The sequence below is a fragment of the Aptenodytes patagonicus genome, chromosome 3, assembly GCF_965638725.1.
Source record: "Aptenodytes patagonicus chromosome 3, bAptPat1.pri.cur, whole genome shotgun sequence".
Taxonomy (NCBI): domain Eukaryota; kingdom Metazoa; phylum Chordata; class Aves; order Sphenisciformes; family Spheniscidae; genus Aptenodytes; species Aptenodytes patagonicus.
Window position 1 is genome coordinate 103,580,646 of NC_134951.1, and position 21,707 is coordinate 103,602,352.

General features: G+C 39.9%; 1 protein-coding gene across 3 annotated transcripts in view; it reads right to left on the reverse strand.

Annotated features, from left to right (window-relative positions):
* Positions 1–20,681, reverse strand: part of MTA3 (metastasis associated 1 family member 3) — a 145,362-nt gene extending 124,681 nt beyond the window's left edge. For all 3 annotated transcript variants that reach the window (XM_076334458.1, XM_076334460.1, XM_076334459.1), the window contains exons 1-3: positions 20,598–20,681; positions 18,311–18,378; positions 16,341–16,434 (exon numbers count right to left, since the gene is read on the reverse strand). In XM_076334458.1, coding sequence (XP_076190573.1) covers positions 16,341–16,434; positions 18,311–18,378; positions 20,598–20,625 — 190 coding nt within the window. In that variant the 5' untranslated portion in view covers positions 20,626–20,681. The remainder of the gene's footprint in view (positions 1–16,340; positions 16,435–18,310; positions 18,379–20,597) is intronic.
* Positions 20,682–21,707: the final 1,026 nt, after the last annotated feature.

Sequence of the window (21,707 nt, forward strand, 5' to 3'; positions counted from 1 at the left end):
ACTCAGTTCAGAATTACTCTGGCATCTATACTACTAACAATAAATAAAGCTTAAAAAAAAAAAATCTGTGCAAAGGCAAAGCATTCTTCTAATTAAGCAAGTAATTAAAGAAAAAATAGAAATTAATGTTCAAAGGTTTGTTTCAAGCAATTAATAGCTACAACTGTTTATTACAGTAAGCAACCATTACAAGCTACATTTGTATTTCAAAGTTCAAGCATTAATATTCCTTCTTAAAATACCAAGACATGCCAGTGGTTGCTTTATTGTTTTGTTTGGTTGGTTGTTTTTTTTTTTTTTAAATAAATGTACTGCTTATAGTATTCTACAGGTCCAAAGTTCTCAGTTAGCTATTTATTTCTGCTCTCCTTCCTGAAAAATATCAAAGCAAAGTAATCTTGTGTTATAACCATCTGAAAACAGCTGACAAAAAGCAGTCCATTAGAAAGCAATTTAGGCATCCAAACACAGGTGTCTGGGGCCATTTTAGACTGACATATCCAAAACAACTGACTGCGGATATGGCACAAAACCCAGGAGAATATGTGCCATTTTAAAGTGGCTGCAGGGAGCCAGAGATGATATTCCAGAGAGTTTAAAATGGCTTTAGACACCTATGCTCAAGTATCTTAACAGCTCTCTCAGAGTAAGAATTTAAATTAAAAGATAATTTTAAAAAACCCCAAAACTTTAATCATATATTTATTGTACTAATCTTACATAAGCCAAGAAAGTGTTGATCCAAGAGCCTGAAGCTGAAATTAAATCTCTTACACACAGCTCTTAAAACACTCCAAACCTAAACATGAAACAATGTAACTTTTTCTGTTGCATATTTAGAAATAAAACATATCTGTTTTACTCATGATGATCTGACAAGCTCAGCAAGTAGAACAAACCATGGCCAGACACAGAACAGTTCCACTCTTAATACAACATAATTTATCACCAGGATAATTTTACAATTTTCTTCTTCAGCGTTATAATATAAAACCAATGCTAATAGTAGGATTACCTTTTAGTAAAACAAGTAATAGTTTACCCCAATAGTAACACAAATCTGCACCAGAGAAGGAAACACTGGATAGCATAAAGAAGTGAGAAAACTAAATTTGCTTGATGGCAAACACAAATACAAAACCAATTTGCTTGATGGCAATACAAAGAATTCTGCATCTGAACAAACCTTTAGATAGCTGCTTTCAAACCAGGTTTTTGCACAGATCAGGCCTTAACACCTGTTAGAAGAAAAGTGGTGAAGAACTTCCAGTACTTTTAGAGATCTCTTCACCTTTTTGACTCAGATTTGCAGCACATGCGAAATTTAATTTGCCATCCAAGGACAGATTATTCCTGTCAAAAGGAGTGAAATGGAAGGTACCTATAGGAAATCATAAAGTAGCACTAAGCTAAGCACATTTTCAGCACTCAGGAAGAGAAATAAAGCAATGGCTCAGAGCGAGCAAATATTTTAATGGAGCAATATGGTAATGACATACATAGGCCTCATTGTTCCAAGATTAGAGAGAAAACAAAATTCAATTTAAAATTGTTCAGCTTAAAAATATTTTGAAAGACTTAGGTATGACTACAAAGATGAGTACAATCAGTTTTTGAAAATGACATAATCCCCTTTAGGCCTTGGGCAAAGTTTAAGATAATGCTGTTTCGTAGTACTTTTCCTGGTTTACAAGAAAAATTTCATTATTTAAAGGAAAAATCCTGGAGAGCAAAAGCAGGCATCTCCAGTGAGCTTTTAAAGCTTTAGGTCTATTATTATACATGGGCTTTCCAATCAGCAATTGTAAATACTTACTTTGATCCTGAAAACCAGAGTGATCTGGTGATACTTTCAGTGGCAGTGCTGCAGTCTTACCCTTTCCCTTTTTCCCTCTGATGTAAATAAGACTTAACTGACTCAGTCAAGCAATGGATACCGGGAGGAAACTGTAATCCTCACTCATTTTACATATGCACGACCACTCTTAAAAACATCATTAACTCTTTTTTATTCTCCTCTTCCATTTAATTTGTGGGATTCACTGTTAGAAAATGGTGCTGCTAGTGAGAGTGAGAAGAGACAACTGTCCATGCCACATAAACTTTGTATACAGTGTCTTTGTTTATAGTTAAGTAATGTGATGACTCAAGCTTGCCATGAGGACGAAGTGCTTGTTTTTACAACTAAAATCAAAATAAACTGAGGGCAAGTCTTGAGGGCAAGTCTCTAGAAACACAATACATCCATTCAATAGAAAATGGTTTAAAAATAACTAAAAAAAAAAAATCCTGAAAGACACTTAAAGGTTTAAATGCAACTCAAACCACTCTATAGTTAACCATCAGCTAGCAAACAAGTTAAATTCCTCTAACATATTACTCTTCCTTAAGTCAAAATAACCCACCATGTGCTCCCCTCATCTACTGCAACAGAAAGAGAGAGAGATTAGTTTACACACTGAAGGCTATCTTCAGGGAGAAGGAGTAAATCTTCAGCTTTAAAAGGAAGAAGAAAGTTCTCCCTCTATTGCCACCAAACCGCTGACTGTTATTTTCAGCTAGAGGTTGGCTGGATCACAGAACCATGGAAACACAGAGTAATTCAGGCTGGAAGGGGCCTCAGGAGGTCTCTAGTACAAACTCCTCCTCAAAGTAGGCTCAGCTGTGAGGTCAGCCCGGGTTACTCCACATTTTATTCAGTTGGATCTTGAAAACCTCTGAGGACAGAGACCACATAACCTCTCCAGCAACCCAATCATAGTGAAAAAGCTCTTTTTTATATCTAATCTGAATCACTCCTGTTTCAATTTAGTCACTACAAAGAGTACAGCTCCATCTTCTCTATAACCTCCCCATAGGCACTGGGAGTCCACCTCTTCTCCAAGCTAAACAGGCTCAATTCCCACAGCCTCTCCCAACAGGGCAAGTGCCCATCATGGTGGCCTCTGCTGAACTTGCTCCAATTTATCAGCAACTTTCCTGTATCGGGGGCCTAAAACTGGATGCAGTACCTAGATGTGACGCAACAAGTGCTGAATAATCAGGGGGGGTAATCACTTGCCTCAATCTACTGGCTACGTGCATGGTGATGCAGTCCAGGATGCTGTTGGCCCACTTCGTTGCCACGGAGTTGCTGCCTGCCAGCACCCCCAGGGCCATTCCCGCAGAGCTGCTCCCCAAGCCCCTCTGTCCTCAGCCTGTATCCCTGCCAGGGGCTCTTCCTTCCCAGGTGCAAGACTTGGCATTTGTCCCTGCTGAATATCTTCAGGTTCTCAACAGGCCATTCCTCCTGCTTTCTAGGAATCCCTGACTACCAGCTCTTCCCTCAAGCCTATCACCTGGTCATCTCCACCAGTGTGGTGTCACCTGTGAACGTGATGGGAGTGTACCACATTGCCTGCTCAAGTCACTGATAAAGACAGGTCCCCGTATAGACTCCTGTGGGACTCCACACACAGTATGAACCCTTAACCAGCACCCTCTGACTCAGGCCATGCCATTAGTTTTTTATTCACCTAGTTGTCCCTTAATCCAGATCAATTCCAATTCCTTGGCCTGGTGTGCCTACCAAAAATGCTAGTGCTGGGACAAAAGAAAAAAGCAGGAATAAGAGACTTAAACTGGGAAGACATAGGAAAAACCAAGACCACTCCTCTCAACAGCAGCACGGATCGATGCTGAATTAAATCAGCAGTGTAACCAAAAACTGAGGTGCATTAACTTCCTACCTCTTAAACTTAATTGCTTCGAATTTTGAAACCATACCTCAGCTTAGCTGCATCTGGCTTATACAAGCTTTGATGGAGAGATTTAAATCACTACCACAATTTGTGGAGTTACAGCAGTTTCACTAAGTTTAAATACCTTTAAAATTATATTAGATCAGTGTAAATTTCAGTTCAAAGAATGCCACTAAGCCTTACTTTCGGAACAGTTTCTAAACTTTTTTCCTTTCCTGTATGCCTTTTTCTTCTATACTCAGCCCAAAAACTATATACATCATAGGTATCACCAACATATTTTAAAACCTACAGATAAAAAGTTGAAAATGCTGAACAGCAGCCAGTTTACCACACACATCAAAGGAAAGACGGCTGTGCGTAAGTCTCTCTTAAGCTTAGCTGGTTGTGGCAAAAACATCAAGTGCACATTTGGCAGTTAGATGCTACAGCAGTAAGAATTATAAATATAGATTTTGGGGGAGAGGAAGTAAATCTATTTACTGCCAAAATGAGTACAAAAGATAAACATTAAGTCTAACCATCTGAACAACTCTATTCAGACTGTGAATGAAGAGCTCTCTTAGGTGAGCAGTTGGCCAATTTGCTCATCTGCGTGAGGCTTCTTGCCACATGTTGTGCTGTACTAACTTAGTTGTGATATTTAACGCCCTAGTGCTGTAGTAAAGCAGTTTAATCAACTTTGTGAGCTAGACTATACATAGTTATACTGTCAATTTGACTGAGAAAGTGTTTACCAAAGCTGAATTAATTAGCTTTACTTATGCCACGTCTGTTAGTACAACGTTCAGATGGCTGTTAGAATATATAACATCAATTTGATATTTGCTGTTACTGTCAGATAGGATTAGAAATCTAAAGCACAATTTGAATGTATTCTGAATCATTTCGATAGCGTATTACTATCTAAAGTGTGAATCTGCAATTCTGCAGGTAGGAAAAAAAGACTGATCGGTTGTGTTTACAGGGAACAGGTGTACTTTTAATTCCTATTGGATAGCACAGATATACACGTGGCCTCTAAAGGGGTTATCCAGTTTTCTTACACAATTATCTAGGTGATCCTCTGTCCTGACATCCTCCCACACCACCTCATCATTATTTTTCTAAAGGAGGTCACAAAACAAAGAAATAATTACACTGCACAACCATTAAGAACTAATATGCCACACCTACTCTCCAATAATAAAAATTATTTCTAAAATAATGCAAAAGGTGTTTTTGAGTACTTCCAAGTAGCATGTTACAATAATAACAATTCCCAGAATGACAGTCAGTTATAAGCAACTGGGTAACTATCTCATGTTTATCATAGGCCTGTAGCAAAAACATTTAATTAAAACTATCACAGTTTTCATTACCAGAAAACTCCACCTTCCAAAACTTGATGGGCAGGTTTTTTGGACAACTGGTTTTGGAGATTTTTGAGAGCAAGGAGCTCACGGGTAGAAGGCAGAGAAGGATTACCTTCACAAGTAGTATGAATCACGACGTGCTACATTAATAAAGATATCCTAATAAATTAAATGTGACACGAATAAATGCCAGAGTAAGCACACTAGTTTTTTAACCCTATTATTCAGCACCGGAAACTATAGTTTATGACAACACCAAGAACAGAAAGGTCCCACAGAAGCATGAAAACAATGCCATGCAGGCAATGGTGAAGGAGCTGGCAATCCTGTATCATAAATCTAAACTAGATTTTTCCCCTCTCTCCCCCTTACCTGGTTTCTGTCTCACTTATTCAAATGCAAACTCTTCCAAATGAGAAAACACCCTGTTACAGGGCTCAAAATGTGTTTGGTCATGTGTACACCTGTATGAACTGTAGCAACCTGTTGCAGCATGTGTGGAGCAAGTGTCCTGCACAGTATTTCTTTAAGCAGCTTGTTAGTAGCAGCAAGCAGCAGACTCAAAACTGTGCCACGGACACAGCTATCTGCAATACGATGAATATTTTCAACCTCCAATTACTGGTATCAAGCTCATCAGCTGAATCAGAAGCCAAACAGTAATTTTTCCACAGTATAAATACATTTAGAGCTGTGGTGGGAAAGAAAGTGGAAAGTTTCAGTTCTACCCTCAAATCCAGGCTGGCAGACCACCCACAGAGCAGAACTGCACATGGGGAATCTGACACTGCCCAAGAAACTGTTTTTTAAATCTATCATCTGGCTCAAGAAATACAAAAGCTATCTGCAACAATGCGATGTAACCTGCATGAATAATTATTAGACCTGATTTTGAGAAAAGGGAGATCTCTATCTTCCATTTTCACAAGACTGATGCTATTAACAACTTTTCCCATCACTTGGATTTTCACCATTTCCATACAGACCTCCTGCTCATAAGCTCTTGTTAAAACAAGATGGTCTTTCCTTTAGAATAGGCAACAGGTATGCCTGATCTAGTTAGTTAACAAGTTGTATAGTTGCCTCTCCTTGACAAAATGCAGTGTAACTATTTAAAATTAAAAAAAAAAAAAAAATCATGTAGAGAACTAAGGACACCAAAAATCTCTTACGTTTTCTGTAAGAACCCAGAGTCCACATTTAAGATCTACATTGGCATTTTCTTTCATTGTGTGACAATGATAACCACAGAGTTTCAGAGACCTAAACTGCTTTTCTAACATACAATTCACATTCTCAATAGCAGGTGAACAGCTTTTCAAAATTTCTTGGCAGAGACGAAAAGGCACAGATTGTACAAGCACTTTTCTACCCCTACTCAGAATGGCATATGATTCTGCTTATAAAACACAAATTATTTATCTTCTACAGTATCTCCTTCCAGAAGGGCTGAATTTTGTTTGATTTTTTGCAGGGAGGAAAGAAGTAGTAGAAAAAAAAGAAAGAAAAGGATTTGTATATCCTGTTCCTGAGTAAACTTAACCAAGACACATTAAAACTCTATGCGCAGGATTTTAAAATGAGAAGAATGTTATCCAAGATAATGTCTGCTCAATGCCTGCACGGTAGGAAAGCTTTTCTGTTTATAGACCTGACAAGACAAGCAGGAAGAGGAGTTCATTCACTCTGATGGTCTGTGTAAGACTTAAAAGTTCATTTTTTTCCATCTTCAGCTATGCTAGAGATTTATCTTCCAGAGTATACTATTTCCTTGATGCATGTACAGAGATCTTAAGATTCTAATTAACGGGAACAATACATATGAACTGATAAAAGTATAAAGAGATATGAATATGTGTATCACTTCAAATTATTAAATCCTTTTGATTTATTAATTCTGATGCCGGTGGGGAAAAAACAAACAAACAAACCAGCGTAAGAATAAACATCGCATTGTATTAACTAGTCAAATCTTTAATACATATGCCATTTTTGTCATTTTTTTAAAATAAATGGAAATAAAGGTCAAGTAAACCAATGGAGTTTTTCTTCTACTCTCAGTACTTTGTTTTGTAGGCATTACATTCAAATACCGTGTTTGTTATAGTATCAAGTAAAATACCAAAAATCGTAATTTATTCACCTCATACATGTTGAATGTTCAGTATTCTGAACCTGTTTTTTTTTTCCTCTTATTAAGAAAAAAAATAAAAACAAAAAAAAAGGGAAGAGCATTATGAAAGTATATGAAGCTAGTCACCCTTTGAAGGCAAAAATAAATATAAAAGCTGTCCATATATCAAAGCCCTTTTTCTTGTATGATACTTGGCAACTGAGCCCTTGGCCCCTTGAGGCCCTTCTGAGAATAATAGCATCAGGATTTCACTCCTGACAGCAGCATCAGTCAAAGAATCTGGCCTAAAGGAACTGTCACACAGCAAAGGGCCACAGTACCCTGTAGGACTAGGCTACAGGTCACTGACCCTGCCAACACTAAAAATTTCTGCACTGGTTTAAGCCAAAACAAAGCTGCACTTTTAATACAGGAAACTGAAACATGACTTTCTTCAGCATTGCATATCACTGTCACAATCCTTCACAGAAACAAGAACAGACAAATGAAAATTTAAGTCTATCACTCAGCATATCAAAAATGGGAAGATTGCTAATTTAGTTGTGCTGTTTTTTGATAGATGCTTAACCTGTTGTACAAGTAGAAAACGCACATGCACTTACATACCCTCTGAATGTATGCATACATAGTGCTCTATGCATAGCACAGCAACTATGCAATCTGCACAGAGAAGACATCTTATGTACCACGATAAATCTGCAAACAAGTTTTGGCTTCCGACAGTGGGTGACAGTCAAAATGAACTGCTCCCCAAAGTCTTTTAGGAATTTGATAATGTAGAACAGGCTTTTACTAAAAAAATTTGCACTTTTTACCACTCAAACTTCTTCTGTTCATGGCAGTGATTTATTCTACGTTAGTACAAAACATCGCTCTGCAAGGATCCTTGCAGAAGAACTTGTATAGCACATCAAAATCAGAATCAAAACCAGGTTCACACTACAAGTCTTCCCTTGCTCACGTAGGGTTACAAACAGTAGCTGAGGGGGGAAAAAAAAAAAGTGTTGATCAAACAGAAAAATCACATCTCCAAATAGCACAGCCATTCCAGCCACCCACTCTGCTACTCCATGTAGTTCAGGGCATGTCAAACTCAACGTACACGGTAACTTTGAGCCCATATCCTGTTATTTGTGCAGACTACATTTAACAGAAAGAGCGTTTACAGGCAAACCACAGAAGTACTTTACATATTAATCTTATCTGCTACTTCTGCTTTTTCCATAATACCTCATGCCATATATAATCAGCACTGCATGAATCAGCTTGGGTAGGAAGCACTACATTCATTCTCACACAGTGCTTTGCCCAAGCTAATAAGCTCCCTCTCTATCATCACGTGTGAAGTTACAGGCATGCATGAGCATTACTGAGGACAACTATTGCAGACTTCACTCCACTGCATGATATAGACATTCAAGAATTACTGCTGGTAAGCCTTTAAACCATCAGGCCTGATCCCCGATTCATACATTTAACTGCCACTGCATGATGGGAAAAAAGTCCTTCTATATTAGTAGTGAGTTTACATCATTCAGATTTGTGAACGATATAACCTACTGATTCAGTTAGACTATCAGAGAACTCTCTGAAGATGTAAAATGCATCTCTAATTGGAGCTTTACAGATAGAGATAACCTAGCAATGTTTTTGTAGACTAAAATTCATGCCTCAGGTGCATTGGTACAGTGTGGGCGCACTGGGGAGAAAGTGGTAAGAGTCACTTAAAATTATGAGCCGGGGGGGGGAAGTAGAACCATCTGAGATTATGGAAATCTAGGAGGTGTGAAACATCCTATTTATCTTCATGAGACAAAAAATTATGATCAGTAATATCAATTTAAATGTTACTAGTGTTTCGGAGGTCATCAAGAAAACAGCATATAACCATTGGCCTGCACAACTAACAAACATTAAGGAGGCAAGAAAAAGTTAGCAGCTGAGAGATGACAGTTTGTTTTCCACAAATCAGAAGAAATCCAGAACAAGAAGTACGGTAATACTGATGCACGTATTTAAACTTGACCATGGAGAAATGAATCCTAAGGAACACAGGGAAACAGGGAACGTACAATGCCTTGGCAGTTTCCTGTCTGCTGTCTCCTTCCAACAACTCAAATGTGAAGAATTCATTCTGTGAGTAGAGCTCAAAAAAGCGCCACCTTCTTTAGTACCCCACTGAGTCCCTCCCTACTGAGGAAACATACTAAAAAAATAATTTCAATAATTAATAAAAATATTAATTTCAGATATCTATTGAACAGTTTTAAGCATAAATATGAACTAGTATTTTGCAGCTTTCCACTCTCCACAGCAAACTCACTGAGTTAATCCAGATCTTGGTTTTAGTTTGTTTTTACATTCACAGAGATTGGCAGCAATGTGTTCAAGCCTTTTAAATGACGTGTTCAGAAAATAAGATTTTTGAATTTGGAAAAAAAAAAATCTAGGTATGGCTACCCAAAATTATAAATCTATTCTTAAGAGGCCAAAAGATGAAGCTAGCAGTTACTAGCCGGTTTTCTAGTTCATGGAAAAATTCAGATGTAGTTATAGAAACTAACTGCATAGAGTGGACAATATTTTTATATGTGCAAAATCCTACATACCCAAACACAGAACACATACACTCAGGTGAAAAAAATGTATTTATGCAAGTTTTCCATCAGAGCTAAGAACTAAAATTATGAACTTAGTTGGAAATCCATTCACTCCATTACAAGAAGATCATTAACATTCACAATCTAACAAGACATTCTGCACCAAAGAAAGAATGTGAACGGCCACAGCAGTTAATAATTCCACAAGATACTTAGAGCTGACAGTAAACTTGTTAATGAGACAATATACACTACAGTTAACTACCAATTCTAAAATGTCATTCACAAAAAAGAAGACTCAGATATTGTCAAAAGCAAAAAGCTCCTCATTACTGCTTCTTTATTGCTTTTACCGGGGGGGGGGGGGGGAGGGGGGGATAAATTCACAAGTATGCAGTTCTTGCACAAAAATCAAATGAACAAAACACATAATTTATGAGACTATCCAAAGCGCCCTTGAAAAGGGTAATTGGGAGCCTTGAGACAAGTTTCTCCTTGGTGACAAGGGTGTAATTTGGGCAAGGCTTGCTCTATTTCAGCAAGTTCTGAATTTTTTCCTCCCTCTCCAAATAAATTACAACTGAAGGCATTCTCTTGGATAAATTAAGGAAAACTTCATGTTCCCTTGCCTCGGGAGATCAAAAAGGTCATGTCTTCCTCAAAAAAAAACCCCTATTCCTCAAGCTCATTTTCAATGAAAGTGATAGTTACACTAATATAAAAATACCTAAGCATAAAAGCTACTCCGCCACTGATTAAAGAATTTGTTATCTGTATCATCCTTAAACGGTCCTCCTAGGGAGTGTCTCACCCACATCACAGACTTCAGGATACCCAGAAGCAACACAACATACTTGAATTTGCTAGTGCTTAGTTTAGATGTCTCTATTAGTTGACTGTAAATAAGTATAACATATATAATTCCCATCTCGAGCAAAAGAGCCATTGGAACTCATTCTCCTAAACTTTCCTGGCTCACTATATTTGTTTTTGTCTCTGTTCACCACCCCATCTTCAAAGCAAACCCAAGAGTCTTCTGATGGCTTGCTCACAGACAGAGTTCTGAAAGACTTGTCTTTTCCTCAAAGAAAAGAGGGTAGATATGTGAGGTCAAAAATCATTTTGTCCTAATTCTAGTACTCACAGGGGACAGACGGGGACACACACACACACACGACACTAAACTGCAAACAAACACTAGTTTATATTTACAGAAGCCTTGAGATTAAGAAGGTAGTATCTCACTGAACCAGTTACACAAGTCTGCTCACCCACTTCTCAGGCAGCCAAGCCGCCTTCTTCCTTATAAATGCTCCAAGAGATTCTCCTATCTTTGATTCCCCACTCCTTAGCTCCTTTCCCTCCTATCTAACATCCAAAAAAATGGTATCCTTCATCACAAGGTAATATCAACAGCTTTGTTTTCTTAACAGCAAGCAAGAAGGAGGCCTTCTCACCTAGTGCAATTAAAACAGGAACCATAACCTAACAGAAAACCTTCCGAAAGCCACTGAATTCCATGGAAGAGCCACTTAGACATACCGTTAAAGACAAATCAATTGAACTCTTGAGCTCTAAAGATTTCTTTTTTCTTGCACTCATGTGACCATAAATAAGACCCAAAAGGTTTTGTTTCTGTTTTATTTGTAACAAGACCAATGCAATACAGTGATCTTCTTTTCATTCAAAGGACCACCCATTAAACAGGCAGCTCTCTAAACTTCAGTTCCCTTGAAAGAGTAACTAAGAACTCTCTCTGCCTCTGAGCATCCTTTCCTGTAGGACAGATGCCAATCTCTACTAGCACTACCAGTAGAGCGAATAAACTGTCTTAACTTATTCCCTGGAAGTTGTATGGAGGATGTAACAATATAAGCATTCACCACGATTAAAAAAAAAAGTATGAATTATTTCAATATTTAGAATTATGAAGGTGGAGAAAATGGAAGAATTAGCATTTGTCTCTCACAACTACACACAGGCTGTGGAGACAACAAGTATTCAAGGGAACTAATGGGACACAAAAAAAGCAAATCTAAGGTTTCAAATAAAACCTCCAGTCAAAAGACACTTTTTATGCTAAGACATTATATGATTTGAACTAAGTAACATGAAAAGTCTCTCATCTTAAAGTGATTTTTTAGAAAAGGGACTGTGATTAAATAAACATTATATCCTTTCTGATAACAGCTTTTTAGTTTGACGTACAAGAACTACTATGATGAAAAAGGACCACAACAAAAAAAAAAAAAAACACCAAGTTTTTAGTTGTGTTATCATCTGATCGGACAAAAATAACCCAGTAATACTAGATTCAAAACTGTTCAACAGGAGTCCCTAGATCACTAGCAGGACTCTTCCTTTCTTTCTAGAAATCTATCGTGTACAAAAATTCCGTAGCAGAAACACCATTTTGCAAAGCAATGTGACATGAAACATGACTGTTCAAGAGCTGAAGGCTAAGAAAAGTCCTAAAAAAAGTCCAACTATGAGAAGTAAAGCCAGTAAGTGATCTCTACAAAAAGCAACTGAGATTGAAAAAAGGAGATTTGGACTACAGCTTCTGTAATCTAGAAAAATCTTAGCTTTACCTTTGACCTCTCAGTCACTGAAACCAATATGCCTCAGATTTTTTTTAAATTGACTCCCATTTCATTCACAAAAGCATCAATTTTGTTAATGAGAAAAAAATACATAGTGCATGGGCTTTATCATAGGCCCAGAAAACTTCTGGGCATTTAGTCAGGAGCTCAGCACACCTAAGTCAAAGCAAGCTCTCTTAATAAATCGGAAGACAAAGGCCTCTGACAACAGGAATTCTTTTTATATCTTCCCCAGGCAAAAGCTGTTTGAGGAGTTGCAATAAGAAAATAACTTCAGACATAGTATTACATGACAGTACATGACCAGATAAAGAATTTAAAATGTAAAGAACTGTAAAAAAATGGCATCATGAAGCTGAGTAGGGTGGCCTGAGTACAAGAAAATAATAGTGCATAAATCTATTACAAAAGAAGGAAATACAGAAGTTGAGCCCTTCACTGGAACCCAAACCCAGTGCTGGTACAGAGCTAGTATAGTCCCCCCTCCCCAGCTATTACAAAGTATTTACATCAACTCCACTTTAGATAAAGGATCATCTAAGTTTTATAGATCCAGCTACAATTGGCAATTTCTCTTTCAATCACACCACTTGGTTAGAAAACATTTCTATGCCACCCCTTCTTGTTTGCTTCACCCATTTTAACGAGCTGTGTGTTTTTGTCCCAGCTCTCCAAGTTCATTTGCTTATGTACTTCAGTCATCTGTTGCAAAAGCTCTTGTACTGCCTGCTGTCTTCTATTCACCTCTTTTCCCCATAAAGTAAGCCTTACTCTGCTGCACGAAGAAAAGAATGACCCCCTCGCAGTGACCCTATGGTAATGGCTACAACCTAAGAGCTGGTGGGTGCTACACTCCAGCAGAACTCCCTCAGTTTAGGAGGCTGCATAGGATCAAGAAGCTGATCTTGGCCAGTAGTTTGTTTTGGCTTTCAAGTTGGCCTTACCATACACTCTGTTTTATAGCAACAGAAATCAAAGAGGGAAAAATGGAATGTCTTCAAGGGCCCACAATACATTCAAACCCCCTGGATTCCAGTGGCTACAGTTAGCTAATAGAACTATTCCCAGATCTAGACTGACATCATACATGATGCTGATAGACAAATAAAAATGCTCGTTAATTAACTTCCACCAGAAACGCCAGAGAAAAAACAGAGGAAATGCAATTTCCTCACAGATTAGTGTCAGATGCTTTGAAATAAAGGGAAGTCCCCTGTACCCGAGTATTTTAGAATGGCCTAAGGAAAATGTGATTTTTTCCCCCCAAATTTCTTTTTATATCCTGAACCTTTTTTGTAAGGCATCTTAAAAACCAGACAAAAACCAAACAACCAAAAAAACCCAACCTCAAAAAAACAGTGTATTGACTCTTTACCAGTGAGAGTGTCACAGATCTACATCATTCCATTTTCCCCAAACATTCTTTAAAATGGATTTGAAACTTTTTCAAGTTACGGAAAATTTGTTCTTAAAGTTCCAAAATATTTTCTTAAGGAGCTATTTTCTTCTCTTATTAAATGGGACCATACCTACATCACAAAATGCAACCTTCAGAAATTGAAGTGTCACCCAAAAAAACCCAATCCCCACCTGCCAAAAATCTTCAAAAGTGCATTACTCAGGACAGTTTTCTCTATAAGAAAAAAAAATATTTGCTAGCAATATAAAATGCATTAGAAAAGATCAAGCAGATCTTTAAAGACTTCTCTAGACATGTAACGCTGGAGTCATCAGTGACTGAACTAGAATTTCCATTCCGTAAGAAACCCGTATCTTTTAGCATTTATTTTATAACAAACCAGGTAGAAGTGTTGAAGCACCAACATGTTTATCTATATAAAACATTCCCAAAACATTCAATTCATAAATATACAAATATTTTGTTTATATATGTCATATTTTTAAACAGAACACTGTGGTATTCCAGAATCAAAATATTTAAATTGATTTGACATTTAACTACATCTGCTGTATGAGCTGTACGAAGATCCAGGCGAGCAATCCTTCACTATGTGCTGTCCTCTGTAACTGTAATATATACCTCGTAAGATAACTTAGCTGTACAGATTCCACAAATTGGTCAGAAAGAAAGCATTATGTACAGAGAAAACGTCCACAGAGAAACTTAATTCATAAGAACAATGGGTTAGAAGACTTACAACCTGTGAGACAGAGGCATTCTAAAGATGCTCGTTGAATCAGCTGGAAATTACATTTCTATTTTCTCACTAGAAAACAGCAAGAGAATCTCCATAGAGAAAATGTGGTGGAAGATTCCATGGTACTTCTACTGACACCAACAAACCCCTAGTATGCTATAGTGGAAGAGCAACAGACCGTCAACAAGTCCTTTATATCAAAGTGCTGACAAAATGGCAATCTAAAACTCACAAAGGAAATATAAAAACCTTATTCACTTTTCCAGACTGAATGATGCCCACAGAACTAACACACCATTTTCTAAAAAATAAGCCAACCAAAAAAGATTTACAAAGATTCACGTTTTAAAAATGAAATGAAAAAAATTGTATTTCCAGGAAAATTGTCATCCTTTTCATCCTTCCCTGCCCCCTCCATTAGAAAAGAAAAACAAAAAAGTGTGCTGGAAAGCTTAGTGAAGCTCACTACAAGTTCTATGTTTCTATACATTTCATGTGGAAGAACTCAAAAGACTATAATGATTGTGGGGGCAGACTACCATAAAATAGGTCACCAATAATTATAAAGTGTACCTAACTAAATTAGAAAAACATTTAAAAAAATCATTGCCTTAGAACATAAGCAAGATGTATCTTCCTTCTTTAAAAAAACAAGCTAGTACTTCACACTACGTACTCCAATCACCTCCACTTCTCTATGACCAATGAAAGAATAAAACCAAAGCCAGCTGTTTCTCTTCACTAAAGGTACTTGTATGAGTAAAATTATCAGAATCTGACATTAAACAAACTGTAAGCAATTTTTTAAGCACCTAATTATTCCATCATGTATCTGCACACAAAATATGGCATTAGGTAATGTCTTTGAAGAGATTCATCCTGATAAATTACAGAACAGAGACTTATAATCCCTATGTCACTTATTTACATACTAATTTTGAAAACTCAAGTATCATTTATAATCAGAATGTTATTTAACAGTATATGGCAAGAAAGTTACCGGATGTTGACTTTTTTAACACTTCAGTTATTTACAAACATGAGTGCAATATTTTGCAAGTAACTATTTTTCTCAAACATCTCAGTTTTTTAGGTTCTGTTTTTGTCTTCAGAATTATATTTTTAATTATAAAGTTATGGAAAAATATGGTATTTCAGTTGTAGACCAAATGGCAGCTACCAAGAGAAGTTAAGTTCATGATGGAAATGGGACTTCTTCCCTATTACCACTTGTTGCTTTTCGGAAAAACCAATGAGATGACGCTTGCCACTATTTTACTGATCAGTATCTACATTCATCATAAATGCACATAACAGCTATTTTACAATCTCCGGTGATTTTCAGTCTCCAACGATACATTTCATTCTTCACAGTAAGCAATACGTGTTTACGTCTAAGTAAAAAAGTCAAATCAAATCCTCACGAATGCTCTTAAGCTTAAATCGACTTACACACAAGATTTACTTTTGATATAAAAAAAGAAATATAGCTGTATCTTCCAGATGAAAAAAGGTATTATTTTTTTTCAGATTGAGACTTTCAATCACTTTAATACAGCTTAACTTAAGTCCTGGAAGCAACTACTAGGAGCAGGGCCAGTATCAGATAATGCTAAGCATATAACTAGATATTACTTAATGCCTAATATAAATATATATTCCTCTTGCCAATGAAATGCAATTTTAAGTAGCTGAAGAAACTGAACAGGCTGTGATAGAAAGAAAAAATGTCTTATACCATCTACTTACTAGCATGCTTATCTGCAAGCATTATAAGGCTGTTGGAAATATCTCTTCGCCTGTAAAAACACACCACTTTTGCTTCCACGTTTCCATTGGCAGTCTACAAAAGAAAGATAAATCAAGTCAGAATGTATCCTTCCTCAGCTGAGTAATACAAATTAAATGCCCTCTGCTTGCAACTTTCCCTTATATTAGTAGTTCTCACACGATCAGTCAGACTGAAATCAACAGAATTGCTCAAATAAGTAAAAACTTCCTGACACAGGCCAGTATCAATTTCAGCTTAGATAACAGTACTGATTATAATTACATAGTCCTAAGAATTTATGTATTTTTCAGCTGTTCAGAGACGTAATGCCAGTATTATGTTAACATAAGAATCCTTAAGAACTATTAGAAGCTTGTGAACATTCTTTGCAACCCAGCTTTACACAGAAATGTATATTTCAAAGTACTCTGGCATTTTTTTCTGAATCATATTTAATATAACATGGTTTATTTGAAAATTCACTGCAGCTTGTAAGATAAAAGAGCTATTTAGTTCACAGTTGTTTTCATGATTCATTCCAGGGATCATGCTCTTTAGCCTGATAATGTAAAGAATCTACTCAAATTAGTTCATTACCTTGAGTTATTTATTTAAAACTCAAGATGTGGCACTGAAAAGTATCATGTTTTAATTAAATTTCTTACCAAAAAAAGAAAGCATCTTATCTCCATTAAAATGATAACCAAAGCATTTCATTACCCATTTGCATAATATCTCCATGTTTGCTCAATGCTTTTAACACATGAAAGCACATAATTCACAATTAAGATATCTGGACTATATCCTCAAAACTCTCTTTAAAAAAAAAAAATCAATACATGACTCTGCTCTACCATCCACGAGCAAGATTAAATTATAGCAATGCAGTTAAAAGGTAATAAACATTACATTCAGAACATGATTGCAATCACTTCAATTACTGTAAATAAAAAATATTCTTCTCCAATAAAAGTCCAATATGATTTGCCATGCACAAGCTCAGTGGATGTTGTGTTGGATAGCACTAATAGGTAATGTGGTTGATGTCTGCTATGAAGTAGTGTTATGTTCCATTAATAAGAAGAAAACCATTTGCAGGTCACCAATTTTTTAATTTACTTTCTAACCACAGGAAAAAAAAATCTTTATCATTATTTACATCACAATAGGCATGTTGATCATTAACTTTTGACATAATGTAACAGTAAGTTTTAATACTGCTTGATGGAATACTAAAAATATGCCACACTAAAAAAAAAAAAACCCACCCCACACCATTCTTAGTAGTACAAGAATGAAGAAAAATAATCATGCTTTCCCCAAAATGACACTCTGAAAAGCCTCTGTTCTTTATAAAAATACACTCAGGATAAAGACAGAGAACACAGTCTCTATTTCTATTCAAGAGCCCGTCTTTCATTCACGGCTGCCAATAAGCAGAGCAACGAACAGCCACAGAAGCCACATATTCTGTTATTTGATCACTGCAAAATCTCACTGATACCTACTAGCCCTTTACACATCTATCCAAAAGCAGACACATTACATGATGGCTATCATTCCAGACAGATTCACAGTCTCATCACCATATAGAGAACTAAATTCATTCATTTCCTCAAGCATTCATAGGATTGGTTTAGAAATTTTTACAGCAGAGTACTCCTGTTCGCCAGGAATGATCAACTTGGTGTTTCCTTAGGTAACAGAGCAGAATTACAGGATATCACATAGCAAGATTTCAGTAACTGAAACATACAGAAAATACATTAGCAAATCTCAAGAAAGTAAAAAAAAAAACCACACACACCCCCCCCCCCCCAAAAAAAAAAAAAACACCAGAAAATTCTACCACAATAGAAATCATATGGGATGGAAATCATTCTCAGTTTTCGGAAAGCACATTGACTGTTGTCAAAGGTTAAGCAAGAATCTTAAGATACTTGCGTACCTTGTTAAGTTCTTCAATTCTCCTAATGAGATATGGATTGCTGGAAGAATTTTCAAAATAAACATAATCTGCAATGAAAAAAGGAAAGATATTGAAATACCAAAAAATAATATGTAAAAGCGTATCATTATTAGTGCAAAAATTTTCTTCTAAACCTGTAATCTGTTAAAAAGCTGAGATTTCTTAGTAAATGTTAAGACAGTGAAGTATTTCTATGCTGAGATTTAATATAATTTGTTCCTAAATTCTGATTATAACTGCACTACATGTGCTTTAACAATCACGCTTAAATTCCTTGTGTTGGAGCTCACATTGTAATTCAGTAATCCACACACTTCATAGATCTCGATATAAAGTGGCGGTTTCTCACAATTGATTAGGGATGATTTAAAAATTGAGCGCTTTACTGCGTTTCTATATTATGGAGATAAGTATTTCTGTAAGATATGCTACATCATATGTATTATCAGGTGCTGTGGTAGTACGGTTGTCCAAATGCGTAACGTACATTTTATGATACTTGTTTTTGTTGTCATCTCTGTCCAGTAACATGCAAACTATATTAAGCAGTAACAGTCATGAGGTTAGTGAGGTTCTTCCCGGTCAAAATCTCTTACAGCATCATTACTATGAAAATATTTTCATAGCGTATATGGAAGTTTACTTATATCCTGAAAGCCGCTCCCATGTAACATACAAAGGATTGACACGCAGCTCATTTCCTTCAGTAGTTTTCTCAAAACTTGTTTTCATCAAATGAAGTACCTATCAAAGGCTAACCACACTTCACGTTGGTTATTTGACTTCTGTACCATGCACCTCGCAAACTTTATTTAAAAAAATTGGGTGGGGGGACCATAATGATGTATAAAACTCTTCCACAGTGCTTTGACACTATGTTACAGTGAAATAGAGCTCAGGTAGCTCATTTAGCTCTAAAGAAAGAATACGATCTCTGGATATTGTTCACAATTGCTTATTAAGATTACAACAAAAAAAATGAGAATTGATGACCTAAGAAGCAAATGCTACCCAGATTTCAACAGCGCTGCTCAGAGGATTACTTTTATGAGTTAAGGCTGATGGGATTACAATCTAAATGCCCTAATGAAGGAGTATGCAGATGGACGATTTGTGGCTGTATCAGCACATCTCAAAGCAGAAGCAGAAAGAGATTCAAAGTAACTACTATCACCTCTCATACCCTTGCACCTTCCCGCTCACCTCAGGCTGTTGAGGAGACAAGCTATTTTTGAGCACCAAGTACGGAAAACCTAACTTGAGCGGTGCACCTGAGCCACAGCGCTAGGAACACTGCCACGTTCACTCCGTAGGGGAGGGCTGAGGGAAGTTATCGGTGTCTATTTCGACAGGCTGAGGGGTTGGAAGAGAAACGCTTGCCGTGTTTTTTACCGCCTAAGTGCCCCCCCCCTTCGCCCAGTGCCAAGCAGTCACGTATCAGCGTACTCCTCGGGGATCACGTCGGTAAGCAGGAAAGCTGACAGGAATCCCCCGGTTACGCAGCCGGATTTATTATTTGTCCCCGGGAGATGAAGGAAGGCGCGGAGAAACTCCGCCGTTAAAGGCAGGGAGCGGGGGCACGGGAACGGCACGGAGGGAAGCGCCGCCGGGCGCCCCCCGGGGCGGGCGCCGGCTGCCCGCGCCACGCCGCCCGGGCCCGCCAGGCCGCAGCGGCGGCAGGGCTGGGCCGAGGCAGGCCCCCGGGCCGGGGGCGCAGGGCTCCGGTAGGCCGCCCCTCGCTCGCCTCGCAGGCGGGCCAGCCTGCTGCGCTGGCTCGGCGGGTGCGGGGCCGGGGAGCCGCCGGTCGGCCCCTTCGCCGCTCGCCGGCGAAGGAGGCGAGGCGCGAAGGCAGGCCGTGCCCGGTCCGCGGTGAGGGGGCAGCAAGCCGCTGGCGGCGGCGACGCTCCCCCCTTCCCCGCGGAGGGCGGCGCTGCCCTTCTCCTCCTCGGCGGTGGGGGCCGGCCTCCCACCCGGCGCACAGGGCTGGCGGGGGAGGAACCTGCGTCCTCCCCCTCCGCCCCGCGGAGGGCCCGGCAGCCCCTTTGCCGGGACCGGCTGCCGCCTCCCGCCACCCGCCCGGGCCTGGCCGCCCCGCTCGGAGCCATGGCGCTGACCGCGACAAGCGAAGGGGGCCGGTGCGCCTCTCTTCACCCCGGCGCGGCGCGCACAGCCCGCGGCTCGTGGGGGCCCCCCGGCCAGGCCCCGTCCCCGCTGCCGGGCGCAGGGCCCCCCGGCGCCGGGCGGGCGCTGCCGCGTTCCCACATACCTCCCACTCGGTACATGTTGGCCGCCATGTCTGCGCTCTGCGCCCTCCTCCTCCTCCTCCCGCCGCCTCTGCCGGGCCGGGTAAGGAGGGAGCGGCTCCCGCGGCCCCCCCGCTCCGCGCTCGCCCCCACCGTGCGCCACCCCTCCCCGCCCGGGCACAGGACACAGCGCCGCGCCTCACGGGGCGGCCGCCGCCGCCTCGGCCGTTTCCGGAGCCGCCCGGCGGGGAAAGGGTTAAACAACCGCCCCACCGCTTCCCTCCCTCCCTCCCGCGCACCGGCCCCGGGGCGGGTCGGAGGCAGGGGCCAGCGCCGCGGGGCGGCGGCCCGGCCGCAGGTGGGGCGGCCCGAGCGGGGGCTGGGGCCGCGGCCGGGCGTGCCCGGGGGAGGTGCGAGTGCGCGGCTCCCCGCGCCCGGGGGGGGCAGAGCGAGGTGCCTTACCTCAGAGCGAGGGCTGCCCGCCGTGCCCCGAAGCCCGCCACATTTTGCGGGCTCCCGCCGCTTTGTCCCGAAACTCGGGAGCCCCGCGCTGCCTGGAAGAAGTGGGTGACTGTTTCTTCCATCTCCTCTCCGGCCCCCTCTTTCTTTGTTTTTTTGGTGGTTGCCTCTGCCCCGGCGCCGCTTTGTCCCCCGCAGCCGAGGGATCCCTCCCCCTAGGAAACTCCTAGTAATAACCCAGAGAAAGTTTCTCACGCGTGTGTGCGCGGCACCTGTTGGTGATCGATTTGGCGGCTCCTTTGTTCGCCTTCGGAGCGGGATGCAGCCGGGGAGAGCGGGCGGCTTCGGCGACGCCAGCCCGCCTCCGGCAACGGGGCACGCCGGGCACGGTGACCACCTGAGCCGTCCGCGGTTTGGAGGAGCCCGCTTGCTCGCAACAGGAAGCGTCTGCGACAGGATAAAGTTAAATCCAGCAGCTCGTCTCGGAGTCAGGAAGCGTTGAAGGAGATGCTTACAAATCATCTGGTGAGAGGGATGCTTCAGAAACATCAATATTGATGTCACACGAAGCCATTTCCCCGTGTTTATACAAAGTTCACACCATCACAATCAATCTCTACGCTTTACAAACAAATTGATCCTGCTGTGGAATGCTTCCTTGGGAGAGAAATGCT